At 38.0% G+C, this 16,152-nt stretch overlaps 1 protein-coding gene across 1 annotated transcript; it reads right to left on the bottom strand.

The window, feature by feature from the left end:
* Positions 1-13,184: 13,184 nt before the first annotated feature.
* Positions 13,185-16,152, bottom strand: LOC121265907. The gene is made up of 3 exons (XM_041169571.1): positions 15,974-16,152; positions 14,761-15,036; positions 13,185-14,643 (listed from the first exon to the last, which is right to left on the bottom strand). The coding sequence occupies exons 1-3, from the start codon at positions 16,150-16,152 to the stop codon at positions 13,185-13,187; spliced, it is 1,914 nt and encodes a 637-aa protein (XP_041025505.1).

The raw sequence follows: 16,152 nt of genomic DNA on the forward strand, positions 1-16,152 counted from the left end.
TTAGCAAGTAGTTAAGAAGATTTTTCGATATCTTCATTGGATAACAGACCTTGTTCTTTGCTATCAAGATGTAGATATGAGACTGAGGAGTTATAACGATGCTGGTTGGGCTAGTGATAAAAATGAGCATAAATCCACTGCGGGTTACGCATTTATGCTTAATGGGAGAGTTGTTTCTTAGTGTAACAAGAAACAATCATGCATTGCTTTGCCCATGATGGAGCCAGAATATGTTGCTTGTTTAGCATAGTTACAAGAGGATTTTTTTTTCTTTTTTTTTTTTTAATCGAGGACATTTTTTTAGTGCCTAGAGGTTACAGCTCTTGCAAATGAAGTCGTTAAGATATATAGTGATAGTATGACATATTTGGCATATGCCAAGGATTCCAAATACCATGGCAGAACCAAATATATAGATATTTGTTTTCACTACATTCGAGATGTTGTTGCATGAGATTGGGTGACCATACAACATATCTCTACTAATAAGATGGTAGTCGATCCTCTTGCTAAGACTACTAGTAGAAATGTTTTCCAAACTAATGTTAAGAGTATGGGACATCAACTAATTTGATATATGTTGTATTAAGAATAACTTAGAGCTTATTATATAGTTGACATTGTTAGTATCTACTGTATCAATAAGATTATTGTTTTTATCTCGTATTATAAGCTAATTGATACTAAGTGAAAAACACACATTATAAAGATGTCACTTGGCAAATATTAGTCTACTCACATGGATGATCATCTTGGCACTGGAATAGCGAGCAAGATGAGACAAATTGATTACTTTGGTGCTTGAAAAACGAGCAAGTAAAAACATCTTGGTGCTTTGGAAGCATTCAAGATAAATTTAAAAAATGTCTTCTTAGCTTGTCTTAGATGAAACATACAAAAGTCGTATATGAAATATTTGCACAACTTCATAAAACCTGATTAAAACGGAATGTGAGATCTTAGACATGTGCTAGATGAGTGATTGTGTTAAGAAACTTAAGTTAGGATCCCTTTGTGGCAACTTGAATAAGATTCCTACGATGTTTGAACATGACATGCCTAATTGAGTTGGAGTTCTACTGTAACATATATTCATATTGTATGTGCTATAAACGACCATATGAAACTATTCCATCATTATGTGAACCCTAATGAATCAATAATTTCTATGCCCTTGAACCTAGAACTATATTATGAGATGAAAACTTAATGTTGTAAAATGATAGAGTTTATCCTATCATTAAGTTGATAATTTTGGATGAATGTAAATTATTTATTGACTTTATCTATAACAATATTAAGTTTATCTTGGAGGTATTAGAGGTTGTTTAGATAAGTCATAAATGGAAAATTCGAGTTCCAAGAAATCTGCACTTATCCAGAGAAGATGTTGATTTGAAATATGTTACTGCAATGAAGAGTAATCATGAAACGTCAGCATTTCGTCAGGAGACGACTTCGCGACCATCAGCAGAGTCCTACTGCAGATCAAATTCCTACTAGGCTCATTCCGTCAACAGAGTCCTGCTACAGATCAAACTTCCATCAGATTTGTTCCGTCAGCAGAATCTTACTGCAATTGGAATTGATTTTCATATTATTTATTTAAGAGATCCTATAGGTTAGGATCAGCAGAGATTCAGATTTGCATATTTTCTATAGCACTTTCAAGTGCATATTTTAGTGAGAAAATTTCTTAGAAAATTTTCATACTGTTTCTCTCAGAGAGTGGTACTTGAGTGTGAGAAAATTGAGAATTTTCTCGTGTTTTATCTCTATTTTTTGAGTGCATGCATACTTCATGTTGGAGAATTGATTGGTTGAGTTTTAGCTATTAGAGTTCTAGGAGAAAAGCCAATGTTTGAAGATCGTCAGAGGTTCTGACTGTTACTGCGGTAGAAGACAAATAGGTCATTTGTCTAGTCAAGTAAGAGTGTCAATTTACAAAGGTTTTGTAATTGAGTTTTACTTGTAATTGATTTTCAAATAATAAAATTGACTTTTCTGGATTTGGCCGCCCCGTAGGGTTTTTTTACCTTTAAAGAGTTCTTTAAAGGGTTTTCCTTCGATACCAATCTTAGTGTTATGCAATTTATTTATTTTATGTTATTGTTTAATTATTAAATTAATTACATGCTTGACGGCTAACCAATTTGTTAAGTGAATTGGTAGATATTTTCGCTGCGTTATAGGAGTACTTGGGTAATTTCAATTGGTATTAAAGCGTGGTTCACTCATCCGAGTATGATCCGTGTCCCTGTAGATCATGTCGTCGTCATTATATGTCCCGTCACACTTTGATGAGAAAAACTATGCTTATTAGGAAGTTCGTATGAAGGTTTTCCTAAAGTCTTTAGATGAACGTGTGTGTGATATTAAGCGATAGGACTACTTGCATGTTCTTGCATTCCTTGCATATCATTAGCCTAGGACATGCATTTTTGTTTAGTGTTTGTTTTATGATTTTATTTTTCAGTGTGAAATACATTATTTTTTGGTTTGTTTTTATTTTGTTTTTGGGAAGTGCATGCTTGATATGTCAAAGGTTTGAGTACATGTGTTCTCACAAAATAAATTTTTGAACTTATGCATCTCTCTACTTTGAGCAGTTCACTTTGTGCATACTAATCCTATAAGTCATCTTGACAAAGTTCATTTACAAAACACTGTGAGAAGCTTATGTGTATGCACCTCATAATTAAATTTCATATTTATTATTGAGATGCTTACCATAGAGGAAGTACATGCCTTGAATTGACTAATACTAGTTGAACCTAGTACAATAATAAAGAGATCTCCCATTGCCAAACACAAAGAGTTGATCCATATAGAAAAAGTTGGTGTTTAATCATTGTGGAAAAAGACAAACACCCTACACGGATCTACCCCCTTAAGTTCTTATAGAAAAAATCGTTGCTCTAATCATTATGGAAAGAGATGAGCAACAAACATGAACACAAAAAAAGGATTGTGCAAACTAGTGTTTGGAGGAGATGCTCATGTATCTAGGCCCTAGCATAAAATTTGACTTTTGAGGTGAGTGACAATCTCTTGGGCACATCTATAAGAAGAAAATACTCATGAATAAATTTATCTAAAATATATTGAAGAGAAAAAGAAATAAAGAGTTAATTTTATCTATAAGTTTGCTCACTCACACACTCACATGAACTTTGACATTGATGATCTTATGAGGTGTGAACATCCATGGTGATTGATACAAATAAGAGGGTGTACTCTATTGAATGTTTTTTTGTGAGTAACACTATATTTTGAACTAAGATGTATATAGACATGTTACTTGCCCCATTGCTTATATATAAAAATAAATAAAAATTTTTGTTAAAAATTTTTATTATTATTTATTTTGGTTTATGTAAAATATATTGAGGTATGAGTTAGTGTTGGGATTATACACTTCGGTTTTTATGCTATGCCTACCAAGTGTTTGTTTTTATGTCTGAACCAAACTATTTCATTCATTTTGTCATGATTTTAGTTGCATTCATACTCATACATCAGATGCATTTAATCCATGAAAAGTTGAGACACATGGGAGTTGTTCATCATGTCTTTTTTAGTGTCTTCATCTCAGCTCACATAAGTGATATTTATTATCTTATAAGTCTTGTCAAATTAGTGACAAAAATGGAGAGATTCAAATGTGTTGTTGAGGGGGAGTTAAATGAATAAGTGAAGAAAGTGTATTGCTGAAAAAAAAAAGTGGGAGAGATTAAGGAGGAGCAACAGAATATTGAGGGGGAGAACTATACACTTAAGGGGGAGCAGTAGAATATTGAGGGGGAGAACTAAGTACAAAACATGGTTATTGATGATGACTAGAACACTATTTTAGTAGGTTTAGATTACGTCTAACCTTTGATTTTATTAAGACTAATTTCAAAGAGTGTTCTATGTCATTTCTTTTTATTACTGTATTAAGATTTCTTTTCACGAGATGTTGGTCTGCTGGTTGTGTTTGTCCCAGGTACACTTTACATTCATCAAGTTGGTTTTGTCACCAATCTGCCAAAGGAGGAGATTGTAGATGCAAGACATTCCTCAAGTTGACTTTGTCACCAATCCGCCAAAGGGGGAGATTGTAGATGTAAATGTTTGGCTAGGACTAGGTGACTAAGTTGATTAGTTTGTATATGATTAGGTGACTAAAATGATAGAGTTTATCCTATCATTAAGTTAGTAATTTTGGATGAATGTAAATTATTTATTGACTTTATCTATAACAATATTAAGTTTATCTTGGAGGTATTAGAAGTTGTTTAGATAAGTTATAAATTAAAAAATCGAGTCCCAAGAAATCTGCACTTATCTAGAGAAGAGGTTGATCTGAAATCTGTTACTGCAATGAAGAGTTATCGTGAAACATCAGCATTTCGTCAGGAGACGACTTCGCGACCTCAGCAGAGTCCTACTGCAGATCAAATTCCTACCAGGCTCATTCCGTCAGCAGAGTCCTACTACAGATCAAACTCCCATCAGATTTGTTCCGTTAGTAGAATCCTACTGCAATTGAAATTGATTTTCAGATTGTTTATTTAGAGATCCTATAGGTTAGGATCAGCAGAGATTCAGATTTGCATATTTTTTAGAGTACTTTCAAGTGCATATTTTAGTGAGAAAATTCCTTAGAGAATTTTCATACTGTTTCTCTAAGAGAGTGGTACTTGAGTGTGAGAAAATTCTCTTGAGAATTTTCTTGTGTTTTATCTCTCTTTTTTTAGTGCGTGCATACTCCATGTTGGAGAATTGATTGGTCGAGTTTCAGCCACTGGAGTTCCAGGAGAAAAGCCAATGTTTGAAGATCGTCAGAGGTTATGGCTGCTACTGCGGTAGAAGACAAATAGGTCATTTGTCAGGTCAAGTAAGAGTGTCAATTGACAAAGGTTTTGTAATTGAGCTTTACTTGTAATTGATTTTCAAATAATAAAATTGACTTTTCTGGGTTTGGCTGCCCCGTAGAATTTTACCTTGAAAGAGTTCTTTAAAGGGTTTCCCTTCGATACCAATCTTAGTGTTATGCAATTTATTTATTTTATGTTATTGTTTAATTATTAAATTAATTGTATGCTTGACGGCTAACCAATTTGTTGAGTGAATTGGTAGATATTTCCGCTGCGTTACAGGGGTACTTGGGTAATTTCAGTACTCATACCCTTTGCCTTCTCGTCAGGTTGTATGCTTCATTTTAATGAGAGATTAGGTGGAGATTATTAGTGGGCATTGTACCCATTGTGGACAAGTGAGAAATGTTAGCAGTGGGTACCTCATGACCATGTTATGTCTATATGGGCGAGGAAGTTTTTTTTTTTTCTTTTTCTTTTTTAATATAAATTGCCCGAAGGCTTTATTGAAATGCTCTCTCTTTTGGTAGGGGAATACCTTGGTTACATTTTTTCAATTGACAATTTTCCACTAAAACCTGAAACAACCTTATGACCAAAATTATAATCGTTAAAGAAAACTAACATACCCAAAAATAACAAAAATTAGCAAGACTGTAAATAAGGCAACGCTAATTTATCTGTGCAGATCAAACCTCTAAAAAACCTTGGAACCTGACTTAAAGAAGTCCACTCACACGAAACTCCATTTGCTCCCAATTTTGCCAAATAATCGGCCGGAGCATTTCCTTCTCCAAAAATATGCTGCATAGTAACATCCCCCTATGAACAAAACCCATTATTTCATCCCAAAAATCTTCTAGATACCACACATTACATCGCTGCCAATGCACCCACTTCACACACACTTTCGAGTTTGATTCCACCTCTATTGTTTGAAAACGCATGTCTTGGCAATATCGTAACCCAAAAAGCATAGCCTGCAACTCTGCACTAGTATTAGTTCCTTCATCAAGGTGTTTTGAAAAAGCCAGAACAATATTTCCGTAAGAATCATGTAAAACTCCTCCTACCCCTGAAGCTCTCGGGTTCCCCAAACTACTACCGTCTATGTTTAGTTTAACTCTGCCAGACATTGGTTTCTTCCAAACTACAGCCTGTAGCACCTTCTATTTTACTGGGATGATTGGGACATTGAGCTCATGTAGCGACGCTTCATCTGCACGTGAATATCTTGTAGCCTTTGACTTTACATTCTACAATTTACCTACTGTGAAATGGATCAGTTGGTTTATTTCCTCAATTGAAAATAATTTTCCTTCCATCTTTGCTTTACATCGACCGAACCATAACCTTTATGAAATAATAGATGGTAGTAAGCCAATTATACTACCCATTTGCGTTGTTCTTGAAGCCCTCCTGAACCACACCAACACTGTCCGAGAAGAATCTCCAAACCTCTGAAGCAACTGCACCCGCCATTAGAACGTGATTTAAATCCTCTGTATCCCCTCCTGCACAGCAATCACATTTTGAAGGGATTGGAATGCCAATCCTTATCAACCTCTCATCAACACTAAGACAGTTATTCATTGCCTTCCACATAAACACAAATTTTTTTTGGTAACCTTTCATGCTAAACCCAATCAGCCTAGCACACTTCTGGAGCATGAAGACAAACACACTCCCAAGCACTTTTTGTTGAGAGCCTCCCATCATTATTTTTTGTCCAAACCAATATATCTTGGCCTTCTCTGTGTGAACACAAATAATTACAAATTTCGATTGCCCTCTCAATGTCGACCATCCTTTCCAGCTTATCAATATCCCAGCCATTCTCTACCTTTAACTCACATATTTGCAATTTCGGCTCTTCCATTACCTGATTAACATTAGCAAGTGGACTCCCATCCCACTAGTTATCAAACCAAAAACACAACCTTCCAGTTGAAAACATGCTTCATCAAAACCAGTTTACCCCCAACAAACAAACATTTTATTTTTCCATCCACCAATCTTATCCCGGACCCTTGTGATGAGAGGATCCAAAAATCTTCTTAATAATTTCCCTGAAGCAATCAGAACACTAAGGTATGTAAAAGGAAAAGATCCTTGTACAAAACCCGTAATCCGAAGCAGCTCCCTCTTCCTACCAGTTGAAGTTTTTTTTTGCAAAATAAACTGTTGTTTTGTCTTTGTTTACACATTGCCCAGACCATTTCTCATACGTGCTGATCACTTCCATCAATGCTTTCACAGATTTCTTACTCCCATTTGCAAAAATGACAATATCATCCGCATATAGAAGATGCAAAATTATTGGCATCCCTCATGGTTGAGAAAAATTACCAATCCTTCCATATGAAAAATTTTGCTTCAATAGACGGGATAAGACTTCTTCCAAGATAATAAAAAGGTAATGCGAGAGGGGATCTCCTTGCCTCAACCCTCTTCTCCCTTGAAAAAACCCACGAACCGTTCCATTCATCTTAATAGAATACCACGGCGACTGAATACAATTTCTAATCACCCCACACACAACGTTAGACAATCCAAACCTCTCCAAAACATATAAAAGAAAGTCCCATTTCACCTTGTCATAGGCCTTTGCCATATCAATCTTGAAAATCACATTACCTCCCAGATTCTTTCTATTAATACAAGAAACCATTTCTTGCATTTAACTTATATTATCAAAGATACTTCTTTCGGGTATAAAAGCACTTTGTTCCGTAGAGATCATAGATGAAAGCAGGTGTGTTAAATGATTAACAAGAACCTTGGAACATATCTTATAAAAAACTGAGCATAAATTAATGGGGCGGAAGTTATGAAAGTCTGAAGGTTGCAATACCTTAGGAATAAGCACCAACAGAGAGGATGTAAAAAATCTCGGCAGAGGACTTCCACTAAAAAATTCCTTGGCTACATCTATAACATCATTGCAAATAAATTTTCAAAATGTGATTAAGCTGAATTATTGCATATTTTATATATTTAGAACCAATATATTTTATTTATTTCATTACATTATTATTGGTTTTAAATGAAAAAATAGTTAAGATGAATAAATCCGAGTTGTGTTTTAAATTGGTTAATAACATGATTTATACTTAATTTTATAACTTATGATTTAATTGGATAATGTTCATTTACATGCACAATATATTTTTGAGATTCTATTATTCTTTTTTTATTTATTTATACTTTCTATTGTTTTTATCGGTCAAGAAATGAAAAGTTTGAGAGAAGTCAATGTACCAAAAGGTCAAGAAATGAAAAACTTGAGAAAAATCAAGTTTACAGAATGGACACAATTTAGTATTTTAATCATAATTTTTTGCTCAAATATCATATTGATACGATTCTTGATGCGTTGAAAATCTATCTTAAAGGGATACAAAGTTGTCTCTAATAAGGATTTCCAAATTCAAACTCCTGAAGCACATACGTGGCTGCCAAGTTGAGTCCTAAAATTTAAGCGATTTTATGTGCGGAAATATGAAGACATTAGAGTTTCTTTCCTACCTTATTTAAGTATATCATTAGCACGAAATTGGAAACTTTTGGAGAGCAACGCCGCACATTTGAAGAACTTTTCTAGGGTCCAATTGCCGCTCCAGCCGCCTCCTCCATTGCCTACCACCTCCATCTCCATTCATTTGGCTTGCTCTTTTCATTCCCTACCTTTTATTCAATTTTAGTTTAAAGTTTATGAAATATTTTTGAGATATTTAGCTTAGACTTTTAGGCATTTTATTTGGTGTTTATTTACTTCGTGTTATTTATTTTTCTCCCTTCTTTAAGCTTTTATTTAATAATGATTACAATTGCTATGGATTAATTTTGAAAATTTTTGATTTGAATATAAGGATGAACCCTAGAATCTTGATTTTGGGGTTTTTCAATTTTAAGTTCATATTTTCAATTACTTTCTAATCTAGTTTAATTCTTAACTTAGTTTTATTAATCTCTTAGTTCCATTGCATATTAGATTGATCAAATTTTAATTAGGACTTAAATAATTTTAGTTTTATTGTTTAATTTTCAGATTAATTAAGATTGTTCAGTTTAGTTGATTCTTTGATTGTTAATTTCAATTTATTAGTCTTTTACAATTCATTTCGACACTCAAAAATCCAAAAATATGAATCTAGTTCATGACTAGTGCCCTTTTCATTATTGTTGCACTCTTCAATCCATTGCACATACCATCATTTTTATTTTTTCTTTGTGAATATTTTCACTATTTTAAACGAGTTTGATTTTAAGTAACTTTCCCGGAAGAGACGATCTAGGAATTTATTCCTAATTATTACGCGACATCTTCCTGCACTTGGGATAGCCTTTGTACTGCTCATTTTTGAGTGAGTCAACATGCTCTATAGAATCCAGAACCAAATCCATCTGATCTGGGGCCGCTATCAACGAGAATGCTAAAAACAACTTCTTTAACTTCCTTCACCAAAGGTGAATGACTCAACTGGCAGTTTTGCTCATCTGATATAACAGGCTCAACTAAACCCTCCAACTTTGGATACTCCACACTAGAAGATTGACCCAAAAACTTGTCCAAATAAGAAACCGCACCATCATGAACTTCTTGTGGAGACTTTAAGACAACCCATTCTGAAGCCGCATCTCACAAACCTGACTCTATTTTCTATATTTGAGCAATGTGTGGAAATACCAAGTATTTTTATCTCCTTGCTCCATCCACTGCACTTGTGCACATTGCGCCAGACGGATACTCCAACTTTTCCCAGGTGTCAAGCTCGATCTTGGTAGCTAACAAGTCTTGCTCAATATCTTCACTATACTGCCTCTGCAAACTGGACTTGAGGCCTTTTAACCGACACTCCAACTCCTGAATGTGTTGATTCGTCCATCCAAAAATAGTTCTATTCCAGCTTTTTAGTCTCACCTTCAATCTTTTAATTTTAGAAACCAATTTAACCAATCCCATACCTTGAGCATCTTGATCCCAGGACTCTTATACACAATCTAAAAACCCAGCATATTCCACCGACATTTGTTGAAAATGGAAAGGAGAGGGACCATACGATACTACCTTGCTTGCTGAGGAAATAACCATTGGTGCATGATCAGACGTAGTGCGAGGTAAATAACGCATAGAGGCCGTTACACCAAGAAAAACTTTTTCCCAGGAACTTCATCTCCATCAAACCACATGTATGAATCAAGGAATTAAATTCATTCATAGCCTGCAATGAGCAAGGCTTTCCACCTCTCCTCTCATTATCATTAGAAATGACATTAAAATCTCCAGATATCAACCAAGGAATACTCGAACCCCCATCCCTCTCCAGATCTGATAAGTCCCAAATACAGATAGTAAAGTGTAAGAATAATTATATTCTCTTCGGGTGAGAATAGAACCACAATTTGAATGCAAATGATTTTTCTCCTTTTCATTAACAACTTCGACTGCTTAAATAAGCAAGGCCACTTACAACTTAAGGGAAACACACGTAAAACAGAGCTAACAACATAACGGAAACAACACGTAAAACAGAGTATGCCAATACACGTAAAACAGAACATGACTAACGGAAATAAAAATAACGAAAAACTCTGCACTTCTGAAGACCCATTCACACAATCCCACTGAACCACTCGCACGTAAATCTCTCGCCTGCCAAGACCCAGTCCATTCCTACTTTTCACGTGTTTAATGGCTCTGCCTGCATGCATGCAATGGTTCTTCACGTCCCAACTTATCCCAATTTGGGATTTGGCTTATGGCCCCTCTCCGAACGACGTGGCCTAACAATACCTCCCCCATCAAGTGGATCCTTGTCCTCAAGGTCCAAATTCGGAAACATCTCCCGTAACTTCTTTGTTGGCTCCCAAGTTGCCTCCTCGGCTGGAAGGTGTTTCCATTGCACTAAGTTTTCTTCGACCAGTTGAGTTCCTTGCTTGATCCAACGGTAGTCTAAAACAGTTTGTGGCTCCACTAAGACTACCCCTTCATCAATGAATGGTGGTAACTCGGTCTGTAGCGTTTCAGCGTTCCCCCCATTGTCTTGATATCGTTTGAGGAGTGACACGTGAAACACCGGGTTAATATGCGCCCCTTCTAGGAACTGTAATTTGTATGCAACAGGCCCGATCTTCTCAAAAATCTGGTAGTGTCTATAAAAATGGCTAGCTAGTTTCTAATGGACCCGTTTGAAGACCGTTTGCTGCCGGTATGGGTGCAGCTTCAAAAGTACGCACTCGCCGACATCGAATGAAATGTCTCTTCGCTTCTTATCTGCCATTTGCTTCATTCTATTCACTGATCTCTCTAAGTTGGCCTTCAGTTGCTGTAGCAGTTCATCCCGATTTATGAGTTGCTGGTCAACTTCATGTACCGGTGATAGTCCATCTTTGTACGTCGGAATGGAAGGTGGCAATCTTCCATACAGCACCTGAAAAGGGGTCATCCCTGTTGAAATATGGTATGTCGTATTATACCAGTATTCCGCCCAAGGTAAATAGTCACTCCATTTCTGTGGCCACTGATGAACAAAACACCGAAGATATTGTTCGACGTAGCGATTGGTGACTTCTGTCTGGCCATCCGTCTGTGGATGGTATGCGGAACTAAGCTGCAGTTTGGTGCCCGATAGCTTGAAAAATTCTTTCCAGAAGTTACTGATGAAAATTGGGTCCCGATCACTAACAATTGATTTGGGCATACCGTGAAGCTTGATGATGCCTTCCACAAATTTTTCTGCTACAGTTTTTGCAGTAAAAGGATGACTTAAAGTAAGGAAATGAGCGGACTTACTAAGTCTATCGACAACCACCATGATGGTGTCCTTTCCTTGCGACACTTGTAAGCCCTCGATGAAGTCTACGGTGATATCGTCCCATACTTGACACGGGATTGGCAGTGGTTGAAGAAAGCCAGCTGGAGCTAACGTCTCAGCTTTTATTTTCTGGCATACCTCGCATCCCGTGATGTAGTCTTGCACTGATTTATGCATCCCAGGCCAATAAAACTGTTGTCTTAATTTCCTGAACATGCGTAGGATGCCCGAATGACCCCCTACTTTGGTGTCGTGCATTTCATGTAATAGTTTTGCCTTTAAGGCAGCATCATTCGGCACAATGACCCTTCCATTGTAAAGTAACAGACCTTGGCGCCATATATATGATCCTCCTGGTTGCTCAGTGGCCGCACAGCCCTTTGACTGAATGTACTGGTCTTCTTCTGTAGCCTTTTTTATTTCTTTACATAAGCTAACCTACGGAAAGAAAATACCATGAAGAATGGGATTGCCCTGTTTTTGCGAGAGAGCATCAGCTGCGGAATTCTCACGGCCCAGTCTATATTTAATTTCGTAATCGTAGCCCAAGAGTTTAGCAACCCATTTTTGTTGCTCCGGCGTTGCTATTCGCTGCTCTAGAAAATATTTGAGGCTACGTTGATCGATCTGGATATAGAATTTTTGGCCTAGAAGATAAGGCCGCCAGGTACGTATGGCTTCGTCGATAGCCAACATCTCTTTAGCGTACGTCGACCAGGATTTTTTTGTCACTCCAAGGGTTCGACTCATGTATGCCACTGGTTTGCCTTGTTGCGACAGGACAGCTCCAATTCCCTTTCCAGATGCGTCCGTTTCAATAGTGAAAGCATCATCGAAGTTTGGCATGGCTAATATTGGCGTGGTTGTCATAGCCTGTTTGAGAGCAAGGAAGGCTTTTTCATCTTCTTCATGCCATCCGAATTGGCCTTTTTTGAGAAGATTGGTGAGAGGCCGTGCTATGATGCCGTAATCCTTGACGAACTTTCGGTAATAACCTGTCAAACCCAAAAACCCACGTAGTTCCGAAATGTTAGTAGGTTGAGGCCACCCTACCATGGCAGCAATTTTATTTTCATCCACTTTCACCCCTGACTTGTGATGATGTGTCCCAAGTATTCCAATTCTTGCTGCCCAAATGCGCATTTGCTGGCTTTAACAAAAAATCTGTGTTGCCTCAGTATTTCGAAGGTCTGCCTTACATGCACTAAATGTTGATCCCAGTCCGGACTATAAATCAAAATATCATCAAAGAAAACTAATATGAATTTTCGAAGATGTTGTCGAAAGATGGAGTTCATAATAGCTTGAAATGTGGAAGGTGCATTACATAAGCCGAAAGGCATAACCAAGTATTCGTAATGTCCATTATGCGTTCGGAAAGCAGTTTTATGGATATCACCTGGTTTAACTCGTACCTGATGGTATCCCGCCTCAGATCGAGCTTGGTAAAATAAGAGGCACCGTAGAGTTCATCCAACATATCATCCACTGTGGGAATCGAAAATCAGTCTTTAATGGTTGCGGCGTTGAGCGCGCGATAATCTGTGCAAAATCGCCAGTTCCCGTCTTTCCTTTTTACCAGTAATACGGGCGACGAGAAGGGGCTAGTGCTGGGTCGCACAAGCCCGGATTGTAGCATATCTTGGACCTGTTTCTCAATCTCGTTCTTTTGATAATACACATATCTGTAAGGCCGAACATTAATTGGTTCGGTTCCATCCTTGAGGGCAATGTCGTGATCAACTTCCCATGTTGGTGGTAAGCTTGAAGGCTCAATGAACAAATCTGAAAATTCCTGTAATAACTCCCGTATGCTTGAATGAATATTCCTTGGTAGTTCCGTCTGGGCAACTTGTAGGCAAACAACAAACAGAGCATGGCTAGGTCGAACTCCTTTAGTTAGCTCTGCAATTGAGGCCGCTTGGATATTTTGCCCATCAATGCCTACCAATCTCTTAGTCTGATTTTCCCACGTGAATTCCATGGTTAACTTCCTCCAATCACATACCACGAAACCCAGACTTTCAAGCCATTGAATTCCCAAAACCACATCTAACCCTATGAGAGGTAAGGAATAAAGGGTTAAAGAAAAAATGGTGCCCTGTAAATTGATCTGTACCTCCTCAAACCTCCCTTGGCATCTGAGATTTTCCCCATTAGCAACTCGGACCGTGAAGGTTTCCGTAGGCACTGCCGGTAGACGCAGCAAATTGGCCATACGCTCGCTAACAAAATTGTGAGTCGATCCGCTATCGATTAATACGATGACGTCGTGGGCACAAATCTTGGCAGCAATTCGCATGGTTTTGGGAGCTGTCCATCCTGTTAGTGCATGCAGTGTAATTTCTGGTTCAGGAGGCCCTTCGTGATTCTCTTCGACTGGTTGTTCTTCGGTGACATCATCGCATAACAGGTTGCCATTATCCTTATAACTCTCCAACATGAGTATCTGTGGGCCCTGACATTTGTGTCCTGCAGTAAAACGGTCATTACAATTAAAGCATAAATTTTGGGATCTTCTCTGCTGCATTTCCTCCCAAGTAAGTCGCCTCATGGGAACAACAGGGGTTGGTGGTGCTGCTCGGGTAATAGGGGGAAGAGCTTGGGGAGCTTGCGTTGGTGGTGCAGGTCTTGTAAACCTCCTTTGTCTAGTCAATTGATCATCCTTCATTCTTGCTAAACTGATGGCTTCTTTTAATGTCTGGGGCTTAAACATCCGTATACCATCCGAGATGTCTGTCTTTAAGCCACCCATAAAAGTTCCTACAAGAGCTCTTTGCATCCATCCGTGAACTCGATTGCCCAAGCACTCAAATTCCCGCTGGTAATCACGCAAAGAACCAACTTGTCTTATCCTCGAAAGGGCTTCATCAAAATCTTCACACTCTGACGGCCCAAAGCGAGCCCCGAGTTCGTCTTCAAAATCTTCCCATGAGAGAGCACGACCTTCCTCTCGCAATGTCCTGCGGATCCATTGTCACCACTGGTTGGCCTCTCATTCCAAGTGGTACGAAGCCAAAGAAACTTTTTGGGTTTCGGGAGTGTTCTGGAACTCAAAAAATTGGTTCACACGATTGAACCATTCCGTCGGATCATCTCCTGAAAATCGAGGAAATTCAAGTTTTGCTGTTTTGGAAGATACCACCATCCGTCCCCCGTCGTTTCCTTCTCGATGGTGGTTGGGAATTTCCTGGTTGGCAAATAAGACATCGGAAAGACGATTGAGAGTTTCTTCCACCTGACAAAGCCTATCGGCCATGCCGAGATCCATCCTGTGTAACCCATCCTGCACTCCACCTAGCCTGGCCTCCATCTGCTCGATACGCTCTTTATTGGTTCCCATTATTAACCTGGCTCTGAGGCCAATTGATAAGTCCCAAATACAGATAGTAAAGTGTAAGAATAATTATATTCTCTTCGGGTGAGAATAGAACCACAATTTGAATGCAAATGATTTTTCTCATTTTCATTAACAACTTTGGCTGCTTAAATAAGCAAGGCCACTTACAACTTAACGGAAACACACGTAAAACAGAGCTAACAACATAACGGAAACAACACGTAAAACAGAGTATGCCAATACACGTAAAACAGAACATGACTAACGGAAATAAAAATAACGAAAAACTCTACACTTCCGAAGACCCATTCGCACGATCCCACTGAACCACTCGCACGTAAATCTCTCGCCTGCCAAGACCCAGTCCATTCCTGCTTTTCACGTGTTTAATGGCTCCGTCTGCATACATGCAATGGTTCTTCACGTCCCAACTTATCCCAAGTATTTGGGATTTGGCTTATGGCCCCTCTCCGAACGACGTGGCCTAACAAGATCCTCCCAAGGGCCCCGTCGTTGTGTATTTGTGTATTTTGCATAAAGAAGTAAATTTTTAAACTCTTGTTGACCATCTGACACCATAACTGTAATGTATTGATTACTCATTGAAAGAATTGTCACCCCTACCTCCGTCGTCCAAAATAACCACAACTTCCCTTCCACTGATTCATTCAACAAAAAACCATCAAAAGAAAGACTACGAGTAATAGATGCCATGGAAACTTCACTTAAAAATAGCTCCGTTAGTGTAAGAACTTTCGGCTTATACCTACTCATGATTTTCTTTAATCTTGTTTTTTGACATTCCAACCCCCCAGACATTCCAATATATTATTGGACTAATCATAGACTAAATTTAGAGGAATGGGTAATCACCTGCTTCAAGCTTCTGACCTTCACTAACATTAGTCTAGCTTTTACTTCTTTTTCTTCAGAATTTTGGAATCTGAAAAAACCTCTGTAAAGCTTCACCAACATAGTCTAGCTTTTGCTTCTTTTTCTTTGGAATTTTGGAATCTGAAAAAACCTCTTTACAGACATCCACTGGTTCCACCCCAGGTTCACTATCTGAGAGACTGACCATCTCATCATCCTCCCATGCAAAAACAGTCCTTTTCCTGTGATTGTGGCTCAT

This window comes from Juglans microcarpa x Juglans regia, chromosome 5D, assembly GCF_004785595.1.
Source record: "Juglans microcarpa x Juglans regia isolate MS1-56 chromosome 5D, Jm3101_v1.0, whole genome shotgun sequence".
Classification (NCBI taxonomy): domain Eukaryota; kingdom Viridiplantae; phylum Streptophyta; class Magnoliopsida; order Fagales; family Juglandaceae; genus Juglans; species Juglans microcarpa x Juglans regia.

Bases quoted from the DNA above. Each gene is read 5' to 3' on its own strand.
- LOC121265907 (XM_041169571.1), bottom strand. From the start codon at position 16,152: ATGAGCCACAATCACAGGAAAAGGACTGTTTTTGCATGGGAGGATGAT. The intron at 15,037-15,973 runs GTTTTTTCAGAT...AATTGGCCTCAG, and splicing joins GTTGGTGAAGCTTTACAGAG to AGCCAGGTTAATAATGGGAA. The intron at 14,644-14,760 runs GTTCAATCGTGT...ATGGATCCGCAG, and splicing joins GGAGATGATCCGACGGAATG to GACATTGCGAGAGGAAGGTC.